General features: G+C 35.8%; 1 protein-coding gene across 18 annotated transcripts in view; it reads right to left on the minus strand.

Annotated features, from left to right (window-relative positions):
* The window catches only part of Ect2 (epithelial cell transforming 2), a 75,159-nt gene that overhangs the window by 48,229 nt on the left and 10,313 nt on the right, over positions 1-16,617 (minus strand). For 13 of the 18 annotated variants that reach the window (XM_076867313.2, XM_076867307.2, XM_076867321.2 and 10 more), the window contains 2 exons: positions 16,220-16,442; positions 6,067-6,203 (listed from right to left, as the gene is read on the minus strand). The exons of 1 other annotated variant lie outside the window; for it this stretch is intronic. In XM_076867313.2, the coding sequence (XP_076723428.2) occupies positions 6,067-6,203; positions 16,220-16,442 (360 nt within the window). Of the gene's footprint in view, positions 1-6,066; positions 6,204-15,100; positions 15,104-16,219; positions 16,443-16,617 lie in introns of all 18 variants that reach the window. 4 more of the 18 variants (XM_076867316.2, XM_076867315.2, XM_076867310.2 and 1 more) reach the window with 2 other exon arrangements.

The raw sequence follows: 16,617 nt of genomic DNA on the forward strand, positions 1-16,617 counted from the left end.
ATCACTAAAAAGAACCAATTAAAAAAAGAAAAATACAAAAAAAAAAAAGAAATAAAAACTGTGACATCACTACAGATGCCAATGACATGAAAGGTACAGTTCCTGACTTATGATTTTAACTTTATGATGGTGTGAAAGTGACATACATTTAGTAGAAACCATGTTCATATTCTGAATTTTAAATTTTGATCTTTTCCTAGGCTAGCAGTATACACTATAATATACTGTGTTGCTAAGTTATGATGTCCCATAGGTTAGGGGATTTCAATGAATTTTTGATCTAACCATATTTTGAACATAGGGTTCACCCTACAGACAGACACAAATAGAAGGTGTATGGGGGGGACGTATGATGTGTAAAGAGTAGACTAGCAGAATTTTAGGAGTTCTTAAAAAATAGTAATAATTTTGTTACTATTTTTGTTACTATTTGTGTGTTAGGGTAGAACCAAGGGCCTCTGTGTGCTAAGCATGTACTCTACATATTCAGCCCCCGTAAAACAGTAATAATTCTTTGTTTTTCTCATTTATATTTTGTTTTATCATACAATTCTTAACTTAAAACAAACCTATAAATTCCAAATACACACCCACACCCACATACACATAATCAAGCTTTCCATTTCTACTAGTAGGGTGAACCCTACCTGCAAAAATCAACTAAAAATGTTGAATTAAGAAAACCAGGGCTGGGAATGTGGCTCAAGCGGTAGCGCGCTCGCCTGGCATGCGTGCGGCCCGGGTTCGATCCTCAGCACCACATATAAACAAAGATGTTATGTCCGCCGATAACTAAAAAATAAATATTAAAAAATTCTCTCTCTCTCTCTCTCTCTCTCTCTCTCTCTCTCTCTCTCTCTCAAAAAGAAAAGAAAAACCAGATACATCAGTAAGCTCATAAGAAACTAGGGTGACTTTAAAAGTTAAAATCAGAGTGAAAACAAAAAGTTTAGTACTAAAGCCTACTTTTGCCCTCAAGGACACTTGCCTAATCTGATGAAAATTTAAGTTCCACCTATAGAAGCTACAGCAGGCACAGAAGACTAACACAAAGCCTACTTTCCAACCTACCACCAAATTCCAGTAAAAATGAAAATGTGCATAGCATATGGCTCAGCAATTCCAGGCTTTTTATCCAGAATGTTTTCTAGGAGACATGTTTACATATGAATATCCACAGTAGCACTGCTAATAATGATTAAAAAAAAAAAAAAATAGAAAACAAGAAAGCTAAAACTTACAATAACCCATATGTCTATTACAACAGAATCATTAAATAAATAGGTATAATCACAAAGGAAAAGAATTAATTGTTTGGGGTAATAATGTGTATGCCTACAATCCTAGCAATTTAGGAGGCTGAGGCAGAAGAATCACCAAGTTCAAGGCCAGCCTTAGCAACTTAAGGAGACTCTAAAATACTTAGAGAGACCCTATCTCAAAATGAAAAATATAAAATAAAAAAGGACTAGAGATGGAGTTCAGTGGTAAAGAACCCCTGAATTCAATCCCCAGTACTGAAAAATAAAAAGAATTGCAGCTACATGCATTGACAAAGATAGATTTCAAGAACACTTCTATTTGTTAAAAAAAAAAAAAAAAAAGTAATTTGCTTTAAAGGTATAAAAATGATTATAAAACTTGTATTCTTACACATATGTGATATGTGTACCAGGGATCTATAAGTACAAAATTTCAGATAATGATTATCTCTGATCAGAGGGAAAGAAATGAGAGAAAAACACAATAAAGGTCTCAAAAATACCTGTAATCAATTTTTAAGTATTACTCTTTCTTAGTCATCAATTCATTCAAAGTCCTAACCAAAATACATCACTTTTCATTAAAAATCTCCTGGTAGTCTTAAGATATAAACTATCCTAAAATAGCTCTACTGTATTGGCTTTAATCCCCCATATAAAATTAGGTAGATAGCCAGGTATAGTGGTACACATCTATAATCCTAGTGACTTGCATGGCTGAGACAGGAGGATCAAAATTTCGAGGCCAGCCTCAGCAACTTAGTGAGACCCTGTCTCAAAATAAAAAATAAAAAGGATTTGGGAATGTAGTTTTGTGTTTTGAGTACCCCTGGGTTCAACAGCCAGTATCAAAAAATTAAAATAAAGTAGCTAAAAACTATTGATTCTACCTTTCTAATATTTCTGAAATATATCCTCTTCATTTTTACTGATTCAACCCTAAGAAGTTCAGCACCTCAAAATCTCTGATGAACTAGTAAGAAAATCTCCAAACTTGTCTCTATCTCCACAATCTACCCTCTTCAACATCTTCAAAGTCAACATCTTCAAAGTAAACCAAGTTATCTTTCTGAAATGTATAAGTCAGATGTAATTATTATTCCCCCTTCACATTATAAATTTTCCTACAGCTTGTGGATAAATACACTGTTCAAAGGCCTTCGAGTCTGACACAGACCATCTTATCTCAACTTTCTCTATATCCATGCGCTACTCTACCTTGAATGATATACTTCTTCCATCACTTGGACTATTTGCCCAATCTCAAACAGACTTCCCACCCATATTGTTTGCATGTACCAATCATAACTATACTTTAAAATTTCACTTCAATCATTACTTTCTTTATGTTGCTTTTCTGATGTAAAAAGTCACAGAATTCTAGACTAACACCTTCCCTAAGCTAGAAGTAGTAAAACTCTCAGTTTACAAATTTAATAGCATAACTATACCTCCCTTGCAATGTTTATTATCTTACAATGCTCATAACCTTCCACATGGTCACAATTAGATTCTTTCTCCTCTTTCACTAGAACTTCCTTTAAAACACAAATCCTCTTTAATACTTGGCTGAATAGTTTATATTAGGAGTCACCAAAGGATTATATAGAATAAATAAACTGTTTCTGGATATTCATTTAGTTTGAATAGCTATGCTGAAACTAATTTATTCCAAATACAATTCAAAATAAGAAAACACTAGGCCTAAAACAAAGCTTAGAGAGAATACTATCATGAATTTAGGTTTGCATAAACATTTGATGAGGAGCTGGAGTTGTGGCTCCGTGGTAAAGTACTCATCTTGCACGTATGAGGCACTGGGTTCAATCCTCAGCACCACATAAAAAACAAATAAATAAAATAAAGGTATTGTGTCCATCTACAACTAAAATATATATTTTTTAAAAATTGATGAGTTTATACTAAGCAAAGTAGTATGAAAACTTGTCTCCAGTCTAATGATTTTATGGGTTTTTGAAAAAGGAGTTTTCATGAATTTATTTAACTGATATGAAAATTAGAATTCTGAAATTTCAGTGCCTTTTACCATGGCGTGAAAAGATTTACATTTCTAGGTAATAACGGCTACCAAAGTACATGAATAGTATATGGTAAAGGAATTTTCTGGTACTCGACCACATTGTTTCACTATAAATACTTACACTATATACTACAAATACAAGAAGTTCATCTATGATGATTTCCCTTGAGAAAGAGCAAAGCTGATTTAAAAATAAGTTTAAAACAGGAAAAGGCCTTACAAAACATTAACTACTGCTAATAAAAAAAAAGTTGTGAACACAAATCTCTATGACCATCAAGAAAGAAGTCTTTTCATTTCTTATTCATGCATTTTACCAATGGTATAAGCAATTAAAGGCCATTAGATTGGACTTGAAGGAATCGGGGTTTTTCCCCTCATTTTTTTAATGAGTACATCACAGTTGTACATAATAATGGAATCTGTTGTTACATATTCACAGATGCATACAATAATATAATATAATTTGGGGCTAGAGTTGTAGCTTAGTGGTAGAATGCTTGCCTGGCATGTGCGAGGCCCTGGGTTCATTTTAAAAAATAAATAAATAATATAATTTGGCCAATACTATTCCCCAGTATTTCCCCTTTCCATTTTTTCCTCCTTCCCTCTGATCCCTTTCCTCTATTTTACTAATCTCCCTTTTATTTCATGAGATCCTCCCCACCTTTTTTTTTTCCTTTAAAAAAAAAAAATAGCTTCCACATGAGAGAAAACATATGAACTACTGAGTTTGACTTATTTCATTAACATGGTGTTCTCAAATTCCAAACATTTTCCTGTGAATGACATAATCTCATTTTTCTTTATGGATGAATTGTGTGTATATATATATATATATATATATATATATATATATATATATATACACCACATTTTCTTTATACATCCATCTGCTAACAAATACCTAAGCCGTTTCTAGTTTGGCTATTGTGAATTGTTCTACTATAAGTATGAATATGCACGTATCATAGTTATGCATGTATGCTGAGTTCAATGCCTTAGGATAAATATTGAGGGGCGGTATAGTTGGGTCCATTCCTAATCTCTTGAGGAAACTCCATACTGATTTCCATAGTGGTTGTACTAATTTATAATCCCATCAACAGTGTACAAGTTTTCCTTAAGGAGTTATTTTAAGAATTCAAACAAATTCTGTTCAAAACTAAACTCACATCAAAAACTCCCTATTATCGTCTACTCAAAGATAAGTCTGGTGGCCTCAACTTTATTTTCTTGACAGTACGTAAAATTATCTCCTTCACTACCTAAAACAAATGTATTCCTTTTCTCCTTTTTTTTGGTACCAGTGCGAGAACCCAGGAGCACTTAACCACTGAACCACATCCCCAGCCCTTTTCATTTTTTATTTTGAGACAGGGTCACACTAAGTTGCTTAGGATTTACTAAGTTGCTGAGATTGATATTGAATTTTCAATCCTACTGCTCCAAACTCCCAAGTCACTGGGATTACAGGCATATGCCACCATGCCCCACTATTATTCCTTTTCTATACAGGTGCCTAAATAATGTTCTATTATTGTATCTTTCAGAGCACTGAATGTCAATTTACTCCTTAATATCTTCTTCAATCTTACCCTTTAAAGTTTCAATAAAATTGTTTTTCTTTAGAAATAACTTCATAGTACATTTCAATATTGGTAAGCAGGGCTGAGGATATAGCTCAGTGGTAGAGCTCTTATCTACCATGTGCAAGGGCCTGAGTTCAGTTCCCAGTGCCAGGAAAAAAAAAATGTACACACACACACACACACACATATACATACATACATATGTATGTGTGTGTATATATTCTTTATATAAGAATAACCACTGCATATTTCATGGGTCACATGAAATGATTACTAAAAAATTACTGATATCAATATTGTTATGCTTCATTACTACTGCTTAGACAATCTTTTTCTCATGTATATTGTATTAAATACAGCAATGATTTATTACACACTTTCAAAAAAATTTTGTACCATTTCCAAATATAAATGCAGTACTTTGACAATGTCAGAGTTGTCAGAATCACAATGGAGTCCCTTGTGTCAATTCTAACCAAAGGAAACTAAATAAATCCAGGAAGTTATGAAGGAAGGGTCCTTAGACATAATTGCATGATAGTAAAAACACAAAAGACTTCTGAAAACAAAAATTTCCAAGAAGTCACCACAATCTTATACAAAAAGTACTTTCACAAAGGACATCTGACCAGCAATTGTTTGTTCAACCTTGAACTGATATTACTCTCATTAATCATCAGGAACAAGCATTATTATTTCAAAATATTGCATGTAATCCTTTACATTTTTTGTCTTTAAAAACTTTCCCTTGCTTCAACCTCTCTGAATACTACGACCTGCATATTCCCAACAAAATGCTGTTATTCCCAAATAAATATCATCATTCTTTGGAGAATCTCTCTTGGTTGCTTTAGTTGACAACCCAAATCTACATAGTTCTGAATCAAACATTGTCCTAAGACCACCAACTAAGACTCGGGGTCTTTCTCTCCTTAAAGTGATTACTAAAAATGGTGCTATTTCTGGATGAGTAATGCCATTCCCTAATAGCAGTTTTCATCACACATTTTCATTTTTAATATCTGTGTTCAAATTATATGCATACTTACTTTTTATAAGAAACAGTATTTTTAACAAAAACAAAACACAAAAATATCCAAATAAGAACATAGTTTTCTAGATTATGTATTAGGAACACTAGCAATCATTTTACAACCAAACCCATACTTACTTGAATAATTGTTGCCAAAATATTTACATAATTACTTTCAGTCTGATAGAGCTCTTTTGCAACTTGCCACCTGGCTGACTGCTTTGAAGGCATGGGAGTGGAATTTTTAGAAGATGTATTACAAGACTTCGGTGTTTCTGAAAGGTATGAAAGAAAGATTTAATGGAAGCCAGTTCTAAGTACCAAACATTTTACAGATTTAACAAAATTGGGGGGGGGGGGGGGGCCTGCTTAATATACCACCATCATATATAGTTTAATTAAAGTAAAATTTCATTATAAGGCCAGAAAAATATAATGGTCAAAAATATCACTCATTCCAACTTGACACACATTCTACTAATAAATGGTACATATGCTCCCAAAAATGTAAAGGTCATTAAATACAAAGAACAACAAGAACCTGTTCTAGAGGAGGATAAAGACAACCAACTATAATACTGCATTAGACCTTAGACCAACAAAATGAACTTTTCGGTTTTGCTTTGCTTAAAAGGACAGTTATTAGTGGGTCAGGATGTGGGGGCTATCTAGATGTGAAATCTGTCACTCCAGTGATTACAAGTGTTGATTTGGCTGATCTGGCTGGCTACCGGGTGTTCCTTTCCTCCCTCACTGCTCCACAGGCATCTTTCAGGAAGCTGCATACTCAATCAAAGAGGACAACCTTCCCCACTAGAGGAGTGATCTTCAGTCAAAGGTATACAATTAGCTGTGCTCTCCTGCTAGAACCTCCAAACAAAGCTCTAAAGATATTAGTGGGAAAACTAGAGAAATTTGAGTCTACAGTTCATGGCATCAATGCCAATTTCTTCATTATATAAGTATAATGTGGTTATTTAAGAAATAACCTCATATTTTGGGAAACAAACATATAAAGAGTTAAAAGCACATCATATCTAAAACTTACTCTCAAACAGTACAGATATTAAAAAAAAAGTGTATGTGTGCAGGCACGTGTGCACACGTGTATGTATGTAGAAACATTTTTACTAAATGAAGGTTAAAGCAACATGGCAAAAAAAATCCACTTGAAAATTCTATTTAGAAGGAATAGGAATCTTTGTAAAGCTAAAATAATAAAATAAAATGGGGGCTGGAGTGGTGGCTTAATGGTGGAGCACTTGCCTAGCATGTGTGAGACACAGGAATCGATCCTCAGCACCACACAAAAATAAGCAAATAAAATAAAGGCATTCTGTCCACCTACAACTACAAAAAAAAAAAAAATTAATAAATAAATAAATAAAAATAAAATATAAAGTAACATATAAAAATGCTATAGTTAAAACAGGAGGCATGCCAGGCACAGTAGCATAGGCCTGTAATTCCTGCTACTACGGAAACTGAAGGTAGGAGGATCACAAGTTTGACATCAGTCCCAGTGACTTAGTAAAAATCTGTCTCAAAATAAAAAACAAAAAGGACTAGGGATATAGCTCAGTGGTAGAGCTCCACTGGGTTCAATCTCTAGTGAAAATATAAAATTAAATTAAAATAAAAATAAAATTGGCTAGGGAATGTACCTTAGTGGTAGAAGGTTTTCTTAGGATGCATGAGGCCCTAGGTTTAATTCCCAGTATGAGAAAAAAAAAAAATATATATATATATATATATACACATATATATATATATAGTTATAATCATACAAAATTAATTGTGTAAAACTTCTTACATACATATGAAGGAAACACCCAACAAAAATAGAAAAAAAATTAATTAAAAATTCTTTGTGACGGCCAGATGTTGTGGCACATGCCTGTAATCCCTGTGATGCGACTCAGGAGGCTAAAAGCTGGGGATCACAGGTTCAAAGCCAGCCTAAACCACTTAGCAAGGCTATAAGCAACTTTGCAAGACCCTATCTCAAAATTAATAAAACAGGCTGGGTATGTGTCTCAGTGGTTAAGAAAGTGCCCCTGAATTCAATTCTCAATTTAAAAAAAAAAAAAAAAAAAAAAGTTTTTTGTTAGATCAAAGTATCATAATATAAAACATCCAGTCCAATTCAGAGTAGAATAAAGATATAATTTGTATACTTTATAGGTATTTCATGAAAGAAAAAAAAATCATGGAAGGTTAAAACACATTTTCTCAATCAAAACATTTCAAATACTTCACCGGGCATGGCAGCATACGCCTATAATCCCAGCAGCTCGGGAGGCTGAGGCAGGAGGATTAAGAGTTCAAAGTCGCCCTTAGCAACAGCAAGGCGCTAAGCAACTCAGTGAAGCCTTGTCTCTAAATAAAATACAAATCAGGGCTGGGGACGTGGCCCAGTGCCAAGTGCCCCTGAATTCAATCCCTGGTACCCACCCCCCCCCCAATAAAGGAAAAGAAATGTTTAGAATACTTCAATATTATATAGAATATATCCTAATGACAAGTTTTTCAATTGGAAGAGGAATATATAACATAAAAGGAATATGTGACATGAAGTAAACAAGGTAATATATGCCCAGCATATCAATTTTATTCAATACCAAATATTTTTAAACATCTTTATATGAAAACAAATCATGTGTGCAATAGAGCTCTGAAAGCTTTTCAAAGATAATAGACTTCAAAGAAATTTTCCACTTTCCTTACATTACTTCAGGCTACACTGACCAAACCCATAAACGTCTGCCATTACAGGGGAGGGGAATGGAGACACACTGATCCAATTTAATTATATGGTGTATAGGCAGTGATCTACAAACTGAATAGAGGACCTAATAGATTAGTGTAAATGTCATGCCTGTTTTCTTTCCTTTTTAAAAAAAAATTGGTTCTTTTTAGTTATACATGACAGTAGAATCCATTTTGACATAATTACAAAAGCATGGAATATATTTTTTTCTAATTCAGTCCTTAGTACCTCTCCTTCCCACCCACCCCCCTACTTCCCACTGGCCCCTGTTCCCTTCCCACTACTGAACTTTCTGCCATTTACTCATAGTTATTTCTTTTTAAATTAATTTATTTAATGGTTCATTTTCTTCTCCTGTCTCCCAAACTATATATTTCAGTATTGTCTGTTATGATCAGCACCTACTACCTCATTCCCTGTCCATTATGGTCAGAGTTACATATCTAATCATGATCCTCCTTCCAAGCACCAGGTATAACTTTTTCAAACCTACCAGACATTTCTACTTTGATATAACATGAATTTTGTTAAAATTGTACTATAGTCCTGAAAAATATAAACATCCTATTTGTGCCAAGCCAATGTTTCTTTCAGTTAAATCAATATTTCACCTTCATCTTCCCTGTTCCCTTCTTATTACTCCTTTCTATCAGTATTTTCCCAGGGCTTCATACTTTTCAACCACCAACTACCCTGATTTAGTGTCCTATCTCATGACCCAATCCATCACAATAGATTACTTCATGGTCTAGATATTTCCCAACTACCTTTCAACTTTCTTAGAATAATCTATTACAAATTGACCAACTATTCTGCTCAAAAGACTTTTAAAATTCCTTGTTGAGCCAGGTGCACAGCTGAAATCCCTACAATTCATGAGGCTAGGGAAGGAGGACTGCAAGTTGGAGGCCAGCCTTCATGAGGCACAGTACAACATAGCCAGACCTTGTCTCAAAATACAAAATACAAAGGGTTGGGGATGTAGTTCAGTGGTAAAGTGATCCTGGGTTCAATATCTAATACCAAAAACAAAAACAAAAAAATCTACAATAACATAAAGCCACTGAATGACTTTTAAAGCATGGGAGTGGCTTTTAGAGTGTTGCTTATGGAAAGACAACATAAAAGAAGCAATCATTTAGGAGACCAACACAAACATTTAGAAGACCTTTTTACAGAAAGACTATGAAAGATGGTAAAAAATTGAGGAATTCAAAATAGTAAAGAGAATCAAATGTTCTAACTTGGCTATGTTAAGTTTATAATGCCTATCAAACTTGGACAAGAAGGTATCCAGTAGGGAACTAAACAGGGAAAAAGATATATTTAGTAATTATTAACATATAGATATTATTTAAAATCATGGAATTAAATGAGATCATTTAGAAAGAATATAATAGAAAAACGATGACTCAGTAAGAACATAAAACATTTAGATTTAGAGTTGGAGAGAAATGTTAGGCAAAAGAGAATAAGAAATGAGTTGGGGCTGGGATGTGGCTCAAGCGGCAGCGTGCTCGCCTGGTATGCGCGGGGCACTGGGTTCGTTCCTCAGCACCATATAAAATAAAATAAAGATGTTGTGTCCACCAAAAACTGAAAAATAAATATTAAAAAAATTCTCTCTCTTTAAAAAAAAAAAAAAGAAATGAGTGATATCACCAAAGCCAAGAGGAAAACATGTTCATAAAGGAATAGCTCATTCAATGATTGCTAAATGCTGTGAGCTACATAAAAACTATCTCCCCAAAAAAGAACAATTTGATATAGTATGGACTGCAGCTCATCTAGAATGAGCTGAAAGAACAATGAGAAACAGAGAAGCAGCTGCAGCGCCGAGAGGAGGCAGAAGACAGATATCGAGAAGCCGCTGGGTGGGCACCACAGTCAGGATCACCATCATTGAGGCAGTGAAGCACAAGATCCAGGTTCTGCAGCAGCAAGCAGATGATGCTGAGGAGAGGGCTGAGCGCCTCCAGCAGGAAGTTGAAGGAGAAAGGCAGGCCAGGGAACAGGCTGAGGCTGAGGTAGCCTCCTTGAACCGTAGGAAGAAGAGCTGGACCCTGTTCAGGTGAAGTGGGCACCCTCTTTCTCCACAGAAAAGCCCTCTTCACCATGGCTGATTTTGGGACTGTCAGCAAAAGAGTCTCTGCAAAAAAGTCCAATGTAGATAAACTTCCTATTTTCGTGTCACCCTGTTTACTTGGCCACTGGCGGAGAAGATACCAGCACTCCAGGTGCTGGACACCCTCTTACAAGTTTTCACAAACATATCAAGTACAGTACTTCGAAGAAATGTGCAAATAAGGCCTCTGGCCTTGAGCTGGGCTTCACAGAGATGTCTACATTTTTTAAGATAAGTTATAAGGTAACAGCTGGCAGGGAGAGGAAAGAAAGGGAAGATGAAGCTCTCCCCTTCTCAGGTGTTGTCCTTGAAGAGTTAACTTGCCCAGAACAGTGAAAGAAAAAGCTGCTTTTATGTGAACTTCTGCAGACTGTGAACTTCTGAGCCCCGCCCCTTACACGCTGGATATAAAACTCTGAAACTCCCTGAACTCGGGGTTCAGGGGATTAATTGATTACAGCAAAAGTTGTACCCTCTGAACCTGGCTGCAGCCAAATAAAACTCTTTCCTGCTATCTTAGGTGCTTTGCCTCATTTGTCCCAACAACACAGGAGCGCCTAAGCAAAAGCTAAAGGAAACAGAAAAAGCTGCTCATGAGAGAGAGGTATGAAGGTTATTGAAAACTGGGCCCTAAAAGATGAAGAAAAGATGGAACTCCAGAAAATCCAACTCAAAGAAGCTAAGCACAATGCAGAAGAAGCAGACAGAAAGTATGAAGAGGTGGCTCGTAAGTTAGTGATTATTGAAGGAGACTTGAAATGCACAGAGGAACGAACTGAGCTGGCAGAGTCCCGTTGCTGAGATGGATGAGCAGATCAGACAGATGGACCAGAACCTGAAGTGTCTGAATGCTGCTGAAGAAAAGTACTCTCAAAAAGAAGACAAATATGAAGAAGAAATAAAGATTCTCACTGATTAAACTCAAGGAGGCAGAGACCCGGCACTGAGTTTGCCGAGACATAGGGCGCCAAACTGGAAAAGACAATTGATGATTTGGAAGATAAGCTGAAATGCACCAAAGAGGAGCATGTCTATACACAAAGGATGCTGGACCAGACTCTGCTTGACCTGAATGAGATGTAGAGTTCCCCAGTCCCGCCCTGCTGCTGCTCCTCCCTCTGACCCTGACTCCGTCTGAGGCCAGACAGCCCAAAGCTGACCTTGAAACTGAGGACTGATGTTTAAGTGGAAGGCTACTTTTTCCTTTCAACACCTCCTCTACCCCCACCCCTTTGTCTTTTTCACCAAACTGTCTGCTTCTTCCCAGAGATTCAAGCTGGGCTAGAGGCTGAGCACCTTTGGGAACAGCATTTAAGGGAATGTGAGCACAACGCAAAGTGTCTTTAAAAGCATGTTGTGATGTACACATTTTGTAATTGTTGTTACATTAACCATTTGTAAAACATTCCAAATAATTTCATAGCTCTGAGGCAGCAATCTAATTCCCTTCTCACTTTTGGAAGGTAACTTTCCAGCCTAATCCCTATTGCCTTCTCCATAGAGGAGGAAAAGAGGAATGGGCCTGCCTTACTGCGAGCCAGACAGAGCCCAGGGAAAGACTCTATTATGGCAAACCTCATTGCTCTGTGCAAAGTACCAGCCAAACCAGAAAGGTGATTCCAAGAGGAGTTAGCCAAAAAACAAAAACCTTGCTATTCAGGTTTTGTTTTGGTTTTAGCTTTAAGGTATCTTTAGACAACTGCATTCTTACTTTTTACTTTTTTTCATCAGAAATGACCAAATTAACATGGTGAGACCTCTGAGACTTTTTGTTTTTCTGGTGCTGGGGACTGAACCCAGGGCCTCGTGCATGTTCGGCAAATGCTCTACTACTGAGCCATATTCTTAGCCCTGAGACCAAATTTTTCTCCCATCTCTATCCACTTCCCAAGTGTTCACAGAATGGATCATAGGCCCCTTAATCTTGTGGTGACCACTTATTTGCTCTCCTGCCTGCTGGAAGGAAGGAAGGAAGGAAGGAAGGAAATAAATAAATTAGATTTTGACCACTGATTTAGCCATATGAACTCATGGCTAAATGACTTTTCTGGGTCTGAAGCTGCTATATCTAAAAGTGCCATCTCATTGTGCTTTGTATCAGTCAGTGCTGGAGAATCTTGAACAGCTTATGTACACAACTTTTTAAATTTTATATTATTTTGAAACTGCATCTTTGGGGTTGGGGTACCTGGCCACCCCGTCTGGCTGTAAGAGTCCTGCAGTCTGGGCTGGCAGTGTGCTGATCTTTCAAAGTTTCTTTCCCAGCCCAATCCCCACTTTTTTAGGTGAGTTTCGTGAGGTCTGTTAGGTGTACATCCTGCAGCTTATTGGCTTAAAATGTATTCTCCTTTGTTGTGGTCTCTTTGGGGCCAGTTGGAAGAAAGAAAAACAATAGTGCAACTGTTTTGATACTGAATACTGACAAGTGTCTTTTTGAAATAAAGAACTAGTCCCTCCAAACTTCAAAAAAAAAGAATAATGAGAAACAGGAAATGAGTTAATGGATCAAGGTAATTCTTTGAAGCATACTTATGTCAAAGAGAACAGAAAAACAGGACAGTAAGTGGAGAATCTAATGGGGTCAAAAAGGTTTTGAATTTTTGTTTGTTCGTTTCTTAAATCTAGAAAATAAAATGTTTGTTTGCAGACTAAAAATAAAAGGAGGAAAATTGATGATCAAGAAAGGAGTTAATTGTAGGAGCCTTCCTGTATTGATATAGCACAAAATGAACTCACCTTCCTTCTACTTCATTCTTCCTATTTTATCTATAACTCATGTAACATCTCCAACAATTTTGTTTAGTGTTAAGAATTTGCTTTTGGGGCCAAGCCTGGTGGCCTACACCTATCCAAGTTAAAAGCCAGCCTCAGCAAAAGCAAGGCGCTAAGCAACTCAGTGAGACCCTATCTCTGAATAAAATATAAAGTAGAACTGGGGATGTGGCTCAGTGGTCGAGTGCCTCTGAGTTCAATCCTCAGTATCAAAAAAAAAAAAAAAAAAGAATTTGCTTTTGGGGAAGAATAAAAGGCCCTGAATAGTCAAAGCAATTCTAAACAAAGGAAGTAATTATACTACAGAACTGTAGTAACTAATACTGCATTGGTACTGGCATAAAAACATGTGTGCAATAGAGCTCTGAAAGCTTTTCAAAGATATAGATTTCAAAGAAATTTCCCACTTGGAATAGAAGACAGAGATAGACCTACAGAGTATTCTGATCCTCGACAAAGACTCCAAAAACATACATTGGGAAAAAGACAAACTTTTTAATAAATGACACTGAAAAAACTGGAAATCCATATGCAGAAGAATGAAATTAGATCCCTCTCTCTCATCTCATACAAGTCAACTCAAAATGGGTCAAAGCCCTAGGAATAGACCAGAAACTTTGCAACTGCTAGAAGAAAACATACAATCAACACTTCAACACACAGGTGCAGGCAACAGCTTCCTCAATAGGACCTAGAGAGCTCAGAAAATAATACCAAGACTTAATAAATGGCATGGCATCAAATAAAAAAACTTCTGCTCAGCAAAGGAAACAATAGCATGGAGAGAGCCTATAGAATGTGAGAAAATATTTACCAGCTACTCTTTTAACAGGATTAATACTCAGAGTATATAAATTCAAGTCTTAACACCAGAAAAACTCAATAAATGAGTAAATGAACTAAACTGATACTTTTTAAAAATATTTTTTAGTTGTTGATAGACCTTTATTTTATTTATTTATATGCGTTGCTGAGAATTGAACCCAGTGCCTCAAACATGCCAGGAAAGTATGCTACCACTGAGCCACAGCCCAAGCCTGATTTTTTTTTTTTTTTTTTAAAAATTGGGATTGAACTCAAGGGTACTGCCACTGAGCTAAACTCCCAGTCTTTTTTATTTTTTGAGACAGGGTCTCACTAAATTGCCAAGGATGGCCTTGAATTTGCAATCCTTCTGCCTCGGCCTCCCAAATTTCTGGGATTACAATGTCCAGCTCTAAACAGATATTTTTGAAAAGAAGAAATGCAAATGGCCAATATGAAACATCATTTAACATCAGGGAGATACAAAACATCTCTAACAATCAGGGAAATACAAATCAAAACTACACTGAGATTTCATCTCATTCCTATTTGAATGGCAGTTAGCAAAAATAAAAAATAATAATAAATATTATGGAGAATGTAGGGGAAAAGGACACTTGTATATACTATTGGTGGTGGGTAAATAATACAATCACTATGAAAATCAATATACAAATTCCTCAAAAGACTAGAAATGGAACTACCTTATGACTCAGCTATACCATTCTTTGGCATTATTCCAAAAGAATTAAAAAATATAGTATAGCAATACAAGCATACCCATGTTTACAGCATCACTATTCACAATAGCCAAGCTATGGAACCAGCCTAGGTACCTGTCAGCACATAAATGGATAAAGAAAATCTGGTATATAAATACAATGGAGTTTTATTCATAAATTAAGAAGAACAAAATTATGTCACAAGAAAATGAATGTAACTTGAGAGCATTATATTACGTGAAATAAACCAAACTCAGAAAATCAGGATTGCACGTTTTTCTCTCACATGGGGAAGGTAGAGAGAAAAAAGGAAAAAAAAGCAAGGAGAATCTCATGAAAATAGGAGGGAGACCGGTAGAGCAGAAAAGGAGGATAAAAGGAGGGAGCAGAGAAGGTAAAAGGGAATTGACCAAAATTATATTATGTGAACGTACAAATATGTAACAACGAAACCCACTATTCTATATAATGCACCAATAAAAAATAAATTCTTTAAATAAAAGAATTTGCTTTTTAAATAACTCTGTTACTCATTAGTCGTGGCAAATTACTTAATTTCTCTGTGCCTCAGTTTAATCATCTGTAAAATAGGAATAATAAAAACCTATTATAAATACAGAAAATGCATAAGGCACTTGGCATGCAGTACGCATTTATCCGCTGGAAGCACTATCATGCTTACCTTTTCATTTGTCTTTTCTCAACTGTAACAAAGGTAGTTAAAGACAAAGTCTTTTGTATTCACTGCCATCGGAATTTATAGTCTTAAAAATTATTTCACTTCCCTAAATTTTAAAGATCATTTTTTTTAAATGTGAATTACTGCTGAGCATGGTGGTGCATGCCTGTAATCCTAGCATCTCGGGAAGTTAAAGCAGGAGGATCTCTAGTTCAAAGCCAGCCTCAGCAAAAAGTAAGGCAGTAAGACACTCAGAGACCCTGTGTCTAAATAAAATACAAAATGGGGCTATGGATGTGGCTTAGTGGTTGAGTGCCCCAGAGTTCAACCCCCAATACCCAAAATAAATAGATAGATAGATAGATAGATAGATAGATAGATAGATAGATAGATAGATAGATAGATAAAATGTGAATTACCTCCATAATTAATGCTAGACTCTGGTGTGTTGGAGATATCTAGGAGTGATCCTATAGAAAGGGAATGTTCAGCTGACGGACGCTTTCGGGGAGGAAAAGGTGACATGTCTGTCTCTCTTGAAAGCTGAGCAAGTGTCTCTTTTAAACGACGTCTTTTGCGATTACTGTTTGGGGTACTTAGAGAAAGCAATGACACTGATTTCTTGAGTTCAGGAGTATTGGCCTGAAATCAAAAGCACAAAAGTTCCATTTCACTTCCATGGTTCTTTTACTGAGACAGGAACAAGAAAAGAATGTATTTATGAGAGACAAAATCTGGATTTTACACAATTTTGTAATCCTATACTCTACTAGACAATTTAGAAGCTACATAAAACATAATGGTCAAGAGAGCATAG

The sequence above is a fragment of the Callospermophilus lateralis genome, chromosome 10 (assembly GCF_048772815.1).
Source record: "Callospermophilus lateralis isolate mCalLat2 chromosome 10, mCalLat2.hap1, whole genome shotgun sequence".
In the NCBI taxonomy this organism is placed as follows: domain Eukaryota; kingdom Metazoa; phylum Chordata; class Mammalia; order Rodentia; family Sciuridae; genus Callospermophilus; species Callospermophilus lateralis.